This window comes from Brassica napus, chromosome A4 (genome assembly GCF_020379485.1).
Source record: "Brassica napus cultivar Da-Ae chromosome A4, Da-Ae, whole genome shotgun sequence".
Classification (NCBI taxonomy): Eukaryota; Viridiplantae; Streptophyta; class Magnoliopsida; order Brassicales; family Brassicaceae; genus Brassica; species Brassica napus.
This window is the reverse complement of record NC_063437.1, coordinates 11380496-11390488: the sequence shown is the minus strand read 5'-3', so window position 1 is coordinate 11390488 and position 9993 is coordinate 11380496. Positions and strand designations below refer to the sequence as shown.

At 32.8% G+C, this 9993-nt stretch overlaps 1 protein-coding gene across 1 annotated transcript; it reads right to left on the bottom strand.

Annotated features, from left to right (window-relative positions):
- Nucleotides 1-438: 438 nt before the first annotated feature.
- LOC106446348 (L-type lectin-domain containing receptor kinase IV.4-like) lies at nt 439-2627 on the bottom strand. Its single transcript, XM_013888055.3, has one exon. It carries the CDS (start codon nt 2579-2581, stop codon nt 581-583), a length of 2001 nt encoding a protein of 666 aa, XP_013743509.1. The 5' UTR covers nt 2582-2627; the 3' UTR covers nt 439-580.
- Between the last annotated feature and the right edge of the window lie 7366 nt (nt 2628-9993).

Genomic DNA, 9993 nt, shown 5'->3' with positions numbered 1-9993 from the left:
CGGATAAGCTATCTCAAATGGATAATTGATCAGTACAATTTTGAAAGGAGCCTAGGAGTCAAAAGTTCAGAACAGAGTTGTAGAATCGGATTTCTAGTTAATGATGGTATACGTGGATATGCTTAAAAGAATATTATCACACTTCTTTAGAGAGAAAAATCCAATGTTAAGTGTGTTTGATTTGTTGTTCAAAAAAAAAAGGTGTGTTTGATTTAGAATAATTTAAGAATATGATTTATAGAAAAATGATTTCCGATATTATGTGAGTGAGGTTAAACACATAAAAATTATACGGTGATTAAAAAGTTACAAAACAAGTCTTTTGGACCTTCCAAATTTACGAGGATGGGAACATGAGTTGAAACAGCGGTGTACGAACCACACAGCTGCGGTCGGGATGTTACAATAGTAATGTAGCATTAATCAGAAGGGAAAATATACCGCAAAATGGACATACAAATTATGTAAAATTATTCATTTCAACCGTTTAACATACACCATTGATCATAAGATATATATTTATGATCAATTATTTTTACATACGAAGTGAAAATGTGAAAAACACACAGATATTTACAACTCACCTCCCACCAGACAGTAGAGAGTTAGTAACCGAAGATCCACCGGTGGACAAGCTTGATTCACTAAATCCCACTTCTGGAATTCCCAACAATCTGTCGCTTCCACGCAAGTCCGACGGTGACAGATTTGGTAACATTACATCTCCCCTTAGATAATGTAGCACCTGTCTCATAGTTGGTCTATTCTCTGGATCAGACTGTGAGCACAACAAACCTAGCTTCAGTACCATTTCGATCTCTCCTACTTCATAATCATACCACAGATTCGGATCCTTGGCACCCAAGATGTTTCCGTCTATCCAAAACTGAAAAACCCAATCAACAAGAAACACCCTCTCACCACTCACGCTGTCCTGAACCTCGATAGGACGTCTCCCGCACGCCACTTCTAGTAAGAGCACCCCAAACGCAAAAACATCAGTAGCGGTTGTGGCCCGTCCAGTCCTGAGGTGATCGGGGGCTAGATAGCCCCATGTTCCTGCGACGTTCGTGGTGTCAGGTTCCGTACCGTGACCACACAACCGAGCTAAACCGAAATCTCCAAGTCTCCCATTGTGCTCCGAGTCTAACAAGACGTTGCTGGATTTTACATCACGGTGAATCACCACTTGCTCCCAATCCTCGTGAAGAAAGAATAAGGCAGAGGCCACACCTTTAATGATTTTAATCCTCTGGTTCCAGTCGAGAGCTACCTCCGGACTATTGTGCAAATACTTGTCTAAACTTCCATTAGGCATGTGATCGTACACTAGAAGAAGCTCCTCTCTCCGACGGCAATAACCCAAGAGAGGGACTAGGTTTCGGTGACTCATCCGACCAATACTTACGATCTCAGCGACAAACTCTTTCAACCCTTGTCGTGATTCGTTCGAGACTCTTTTCACAGCGATCTCTTTCTTTGTTTTTGGCATGACACCTTTGTAAACGCGCCCAAACCCGCCAGATCCAATAAGGTCCTTCTCCTTGAATCCATTGGTGGCATAGTACAAGTCTTTGAACTTCAGTCGGTTCTTCCTGAACTCTGTTTCCCAGTCTTCTAGCTCCTCCGCGAACTTTCTCCTCCTCCTCAAGATGAAGCGCACGAGGAAGATGAGCATAGCGATAAACAAGAGGAGAATCGACGCTCCAATAAACAGCCAGATTCCAAATCTTCTGGGCTCGGACTCTGGAAATTTCGGAAGTCTCCGTAAGTCCAACGAAGGAGCTTTCCCATTCACCCCGAAACTCCACCCAAGGACAAAATGTTCAGACAAAACCGAACCGGTTGAAGATGAGAAACCTACTAACATATCTTGCAAAAGAACCCGGGATAGATCCCTGACAGTAGAGACAAGCGGTTTTGTTGGTTTTTCATGGTTCAAAGGAGCTATAGTTACATCGATTTGATGGGTATGACCATCGTAATCAACCCAAACCTGCATCGGCTTACGACTTATCAAACTAAGGTTCGTAAACTGACCTGACTCGTTCCAGTACCCAGCCAATGCACTTTTAATTGACGTTAAGCTATTGATATCGATTCCGAGGTGGTTATCGTCCGTGTCATTGAACTCAGTATTCCTAATCGTGTCTAGTTCAACAGCGAATACATTATTCGTATCATTGCCATTGTTTCTGATGTTAAAGAGTCCGAGGTATTGGCTGGCAGTGGCAAACGGGAGGCCGAAGTTAGGAGTCACAACAAAAGCGATGCCGTGGCCACTAAGTATCGGGATTTGAGAGCGGATGGCGAAGACAAATGTTGTGGAGAAGGATGAGACGGTTTCATTCGGTGAATCTTTGAATCTGATTGGTTGGGTATAAAAGGCTCGACCGGTTTTCTGTATTGTTGTATCGGTTAGCTTTAATAGACCGCTTGGTGTAACGGTGGTGATCCCTTGGAGGGTTATGTCAGCAGTCAGTGGACGATGGAAGCCATTATAAGTGAAGTTGAGAAATTGGGAAGATGATTTCAAGAGTAGACTGAAGAAGAAGACAATGGTGAGGAGCTTCACTAACATGGCTTTCTACTTTTCTCTAAAAACTTTGTTATATTTAATTTGAGTTTATGAGAAACTAAGTCAATTTATGGTGTGGAGAGAATGACGAATAGTCATATTTTCCCCGTGAATGGAAAAGTCATCACCGTGTTTTAACTTTTTAAGTCGACGAATAATCAATGCCGTGCAGAAGACTACTAGGGAAGGCACCATTTCAAATTGGTTTCTTCTCTGTAATTACAAATACTAGATTTTTTAACCGCGCTACGCGCGGATAAGATATTATATGTATTTCTCAATTCTAAAAATAATGTATAATTTTGTATTACATTATTTAAAGAATATAAAATAAGACTACATAACATAAATATATTTTTTAAATTTTCTTTGTGCATTATGTTTAGGGCTGTTCAATATGGTAAAACCGAACCGTACCGAACCGAACCGAACCGAAATAGACAATATGGTTTGGTTTTGGTATATACCATATAAACCGAATGGATATAATTTTATAAAAACCGTAGGATTTGGATATGGTTTGGTATATAACCGATTAAACCGAATAAACCGAACAAAACCGATTAAAAGTAGAAACATGTAAATATGTATTTATTTTATAACAATACATAAAAATCTATTTGTTACATAAGTTAAATTTGTGTTAATAACTATTACCATAATTTTATAATAATAAAAAACCTTAATTTGTAAAACACTTGAACTATAACTAAATAACAATACATCGCAATTCAGACATCTAATTTTATAAGTCTTTTTTTATCTTTTTGATTTATTTTAGTCTTCACTAAATTAATATGAAGATTATAAATTTGATGGACAATAATTAATGAAAAATTTTCAATTGAAAAAACATGACTTTAATGAACACTAAATGTGGAAGAGTGAAAAAACTTTTCATGTTTCTGTTTTGTTTCATATTTTTATTTTCAAAATTTCAAGCTTTGATTTTAGTTATAGATTTGATTATTTTATTTGATGGTAGAAGCATTTTTAATTTTTTGTTCATTTATTTGAACATGTAATATATTTTTAATAAATGACTATGTTGACAATATGACTCTAAAATTTATATAATATGATCTCAAATAAAATAATTATGTTTTTTGGTATAAAACCGAATAAACCGAAAACCGACGGTATATAAACCGAACCGAACCGAAGTAAATATGGATTTAGAATGGTAGTTATATTTTACTAACCGAAATACCGAAAACCGAAAAAAACCGAACCGAAACCGAACCGATATCCGGATTGAACACCCCTAATTATGTTGTTTGATTGTTGTAACTGATTCACATATTTACATAGTTATTTCTGATAGATGAATAACTATATTTTTATTATCAGTAAATAATATATATTTATTATATAATATAAGAAAAATAAAATTATTTACTTTTATAACAAACTTGTCTCATGTTGGAGACTCGGTTATAGACATATCATATTCGAATGAGACATTATCAATCTTCTTAACAGTCAAGAAACAAATCTGAATATCAAAACAATATCTCATACGATCTCTTTGTAGAATAACTGCTCTGAAGAAATTAAATTTAGGCAAAAAAAAAGACTGGAAATGGAAGTGCATATGTGTTATCTAAGTCAGCTTTACAAAATACTATTCATAGTGCATATATCATTTATGTCCATCCTATTTTTTTGTCTATCCTTTCTTAAACATGTTGAAATAACTGATGCTAATTAATAATAAACTTTTGGCTGGCAAAAAAAATTAAATTTGTCTAATTATCGCTTAATTTGTCTAACTGATATATATGTAATTCTCAATTTAAAAAAAATAATGTATAATATTGTTTTACATTATTTAAAGAATATAAAATAAGACTACCTAACATAAATATATTTTTTAAATTTTCTTTGTGGAAATCATTATGTTGTTTGATTGTTGTACTTGATTCACATATTTGCATAGATATTTGTGATAGATGAATAACTATATTTTTATTATCAGTAAATAATATATATTTATTATATAATATAAAAAATGAAATTATTTAATTTTTAAACAAAGTTGTCTCATGTTGGGGATTCGGTTATAGACATATAATATTCGAAGAAGATATTTTTACAGTTATCAATCTTCTTAACATTCAAGAAACAAATCTGAATATCAAAACAATATCTCATACGATCTCTTTATGGAATAACTGCTCTGAAGAAATTAAATTTAGGCATTATAAAGGACTAGAAATGATGTGCAGATGTGTTATCTAAGTCAGTTTTACAAAGTATTACTATTCATAGTTCATATATCATTTAAGTCCATCATTTCTTAAACATCTTGAAATAACTGGTGCTAATTAATAAGAAACTTTTGGCTGGCAAAAAAAAATCAAATTTGTCTAATTATCGCTTAAATATTTTATAAATATTGTCTAAGAAAATTTCAATTGATATCATAGTTTAATTTTTATTAGTTTTTTTTTGTTAATTTTAGAGTTTTTTGTATATAAGATTTTTTTCCATATTAAGCTTATATTTATTTCTCATAAATATATATATATATATATATATATATATATATATATATGTCATAAAAATTACCATCAAATCAGTTTTACTTATTTATTATTTTGTTTTTAATGAAAATGCACTTTTTATATAATTTAATTTAAAATAAAATTATATATTAATTTGTTGTATTCTAACAATTTGATTGATTTAATTAATTTGCTTTGGTGGATAACTTAAAAAGTTTTCATATGAATCGGGGAAAGCAAGCTTATGTTGTTATATTATATTTATTTGTGTATATGGAATCTATATATAATACTAGTGTAATAAAGAAAGAAAATTATTTTTTTGTAACTTCAAAAAGATACATTATTACAATTTGAAATTATTGAATAAAATGGTAATTAAGTAAATCTAATTGTTTTTTTTTGTCTTGTTTAGTTGGATTCTCATGAAAAGAAATCGATAGGTTAAACAAATGTTTCAAAATTTGTTATGTTATTGTTTTGTCAATAAATTACAAAATTTATTGAATTGATATGTTTAATTATTGCACTCTTAAATATTATTTTATTAAGACATTAGAGAATTATGTTTTGAGTTGTTTTGTCAAAATTGTACAAAAATCTATGCGTTTTTATATTTGCCACGAAAATTTATATGTTAAACTTACTTTTACAAAATTCTTAACTTTGTCACGAAAACAAAAATCTATGTTTTTTTATATTTGTCAATGTTCTCACACTTTCAAAGAATATATTAGCTTAGTCACTTACTTATTTTCTTTTACAAAACAAAGTATCGGAGTCTTGAAGGTTGAATCCATATTATTGTAAATGTACATAAGAGTTTGTGATTACATATTTAGTGATTCTTGTATATGTGTCCAAGAAAGTTTCAATGGCTTAGTGGTATCTGTCCTATATTTATGTCATACTAACCCGGGTTCGATACTTTTTTTTGCATTGTTTTTTCATTTTTTACGAAAAAATAAATGAGATGACATGGCAACTTCGAATTCTCTGATTGGACGATTTTTTGTGCCTATGTGGACACTCTAAGAGGAGCTTATATCTCCCTTTTAGTATAGTATAGATATTATAAATAGTTATTTGCAACTATAATTATATATTGATGGAATAAATATAGAGTAATTGGCGTAGATGCATCCAAAAACCCATGTAATTTGCCATATAATCTTATTTTTTAAAAATATTTTTAGTGACTATAATACCCTTATCTCTATCTCTCTCTCTTCTCCCTTTTATGTGTTCTAATATCTTTATCTCTCGTACAAATTCTTCAAATCATCTTCTAATTCAACACAAATCTTTATTTTTTTATTCTGATTCTTTTGACACCCATAATGTTAATTTTATTATCTCACCTCAATTCCAATGTTTCCAATTTCGAATCACAATCAACTTTTAGATAATATATACGTTAGTAGGTATTTTATTACTTACCTACTATTATTTAGATTTTAATGGATTCTTAATCGATACATGGAGTGTTAGCTGTTACAAATAGATTTAGAGCTATTTAATAGATAACTAATTAATTTTTAATAGTTTCATTAACTGATATATGATTTGTTAGGGCCTGACTGGTTCAAAGGCAGCGGTTGCGGTTGCGGTTGCGGGAGTTTGTGGATGCGGGCGGTTGCGGTTTCTAGCGGTTTTAAGAGATTTGTACGACTGGTACTGCGGTTAAATATTGGTGCCTTTGCGGGTGACTTATGACTGGTTAACTACCAAATGCAGTAACAGTTAAATAATAAATTAACAATATTTATATTTAATATAATTATAAAAATATCAAAAATCATAAAATTATAATAAATATAAAATTTATATTTAGAAAGTCATAATTTTAATTTTTGAAAATTTATTGAAATTGTTTTTTATTATAAAATTTTATAATATTAATAAAAATATAATAGATATATTTTAATATTTTCATAATTTCAATTTTAATTTTTTTATTAAATATTTTTACTTTTGTATATATATTGTTTAAAAAAAAGAAAATAAATTTACCCTCCCGCAACCGCAAACGCTAGCTGGAGCCAGCTTTTGAATTTATGAGATTCGGAGCGGTTTGAAGCGGTTTAGAGCGATTTGAGTGATTGTTGCAAACCGCTGACAACCGCTACCAACCGCAAAAGCTGCATTTGCGGGTGGTAGCGGGAAAACCAGTCGCCCCCTTAGTCGATACATTTGTTTGATACATAGATTGTTAGATGATACTGAAATTATTAGCGGATATGTTAGTTGGTATGTAGATTGTTACCTGCTATGTAAATATTTAGCTGATAGATCTAGAGTTATTTGTTTTCGATAAAGCATAAGGGCATTTTCGTCCACACAGTATCAAGAAGTTACTCCTTTTTGTGTTATCTATAATTATGAGCATTCAACAAATTTGGACCTTAATTATGGATATTCCACACATTGTCTCATAAATATATTTTCGAAATTATCCATATCTAATAATATTTTGATAGAATAAAAAAGAATTAAATATCTTGTTAGGATATTGTTATGAAAATACAAAAAAAAAATAATGTAAGCAATTTTCTAAAAATGATCTATTTAAAATATCATACATAAAAAAAGTCATGACTTCTCTTTTAATAGTATAGATAAACGGTAAAAAAAAAAATCCATAATGGATCCACATAAGAATACAATATTGACAATCACCCACAATGGTGGATCTAGAAAGTTTTATCTTATGAGGTAAATTTTCAAAGGAAAAAAAACGAGGAGCATTGAACTCCATGTTTGAGATTGTAAGGAGGACATATTTAATTAATTACTCCAAAATCCATAACAAATATTATTGAACTGAGGGTTTCATCAAATATTAGAGTTTTACCAAATCCTCTCTTATTGGATATGATATTTATAAAAACTCTTATAAATACTAGGTTATTGGATATAACATTTGTACAAATCCTATCAAATCCACCTTTATTGGAAAATATGGATTTCATCAATGATATATATTAAGAACTATTGTGAATTATTAGAAAAAGTTATTTACATTTGAATTACAATAGCAATGAATACCAGAAACCTACAAACACGATTATTATATCTCCTCTCTTTAAACCTACAAACCAAGAAATAAAATGATCAAACCATAGAAATGGTCTGTCGCTCTCGTATGTTCGTAAACTGAGAAAGAAATGAAGGGGTCAAAAATCAGATCAAAGAGTCCCTTTCAAAACAAGAAACCTTTCTTCTCTGGTGATAGTACGGACGGCGAAGTTCTCAGTCACAGTAGACCGGCAACATCGAAAGGTAACTACTTAACAACAATGTTATATAACTTCTGAATAACATAACCATCTCATCATCACAAGTCACAAAATTGATTGACACACCTTTTCTCTCGAAGACCCGAACCTTCCACTTCTTCCTATATACGGACATTGATACCGAGTGAAACTTGCTGGCCACTGATACCACAAGCCAAGGATCTGTGGTGAAGGAACATGCAAAGAACCGGACGTAACTGTCTCATGAATCAAGAGTCATGATGATGTCTCTTGTGTTCTGGTCCATGTCGCCGTGAGTAGCCGAGACAGTATGGCCGCAGCCTCTCATTTTGTCAGCGAGCCAGTCCATCTTCGAATACAGCAAACACTGCATAGTTTTTGCCAAGTGCGTGGACCAATTTGATCATCACTATTATAAGATTTCAACTGAACTGTTGTTGAGTTTTATACCCTTCAGTCTTATGGTTATATATATATGGACTTGTGTGTGCAGTGACTAAACAATTACATTGGGAAGTGGAATTACTAAAACTTCTTCTGTCTTATGGCATCAATTGTGGGACATACATAGTGTTCTTTGTGTTTTAGTACTTCGATTTACTTGAAGATCTTTGTTGTCACTGTTAGTGCAAAGATGACACCACAATATAGTAATGCAGAAGATAAATCAAGAGACAAAATAGATACAAGCAATCAACTATGCTTTATTAGAAATCGCCTAAACAGTTTATTACAAGACTTGCTTATCAGCTTTACACAGCCTGTTAACACCCTAACATCTGCTACTGAGGGATTCTTAATCTACCCAAACTTGTCTCTTTCCCGTCAGTACTTCAGTAACTGCTTCAGCTCGACCCAAGAACACCTCTAAGGGATTTTCACCCTTCCTCTATAATAATAGCCAGTGTCTTATGGAATACAGACGACTCCATAACTCTTTTATAGTGATCTCCACGTTCCTGAAACCCTAGTCTCCAAGGCAACATGAATATGGACAACTTCCATATCAATAAGTACATTTTCCTTTTCTTGAAATGTACTTATTCCTCAAGGCATAAACTTGCTCCCCAAGTTTATCTCTTGCCTTTTCTCCACGGTATAAACTTGCTTCTCAAGTTTATCCTACGTCAGCTCAGCATCTTGCGTCCACATGGTCTCTACCACTCCGCATGCCTCCTGGTTCACTCTCTGACACACACTGCCTCAGCAACTAATTCAACGACTACGTCAAGACATAAACCCTTAGTTTATCCTTCTCCATCTCAGCATATCTTGCATCCACATGGTAACCCACCACTCTGCATGCCTTATGTAGTAACGACTAATGCATCCAGCATCAGTGACTTCGTCACCTAGTTAGTCACGGAAGACTACTGACATCTACAAGCTCCATTTGCATCTTCAATCTCCCCCTTTTAGCTTTGTATGCCAATCAAGCACAATATCATTCTGGTTCAACAACCACGTTTCCTCACCTGGAAACTTCCACCCTTGATATGCCATTCTCCCCCATGAGAGTTACACTATCTTCATCTTCTACAATAGATATACTTTTCTCCCCCATGAGATAAGCACCATCTGCATCAGGACGTCCATCACCATGCTCTTCTCCCCCACGAGATATGCACTCCTTGGACCAGAACGTCAC

Bases quoted from the DNA above. Each gene is read 5' to 3' on its own strand.
- LOC106446348 (XM_013888055.3), bottom strand. From the start codon at position 2,581: ATGTTAGTGAAGCTCCTCACCATTGTCTTCTTCTTCAGTCTACTCTTG.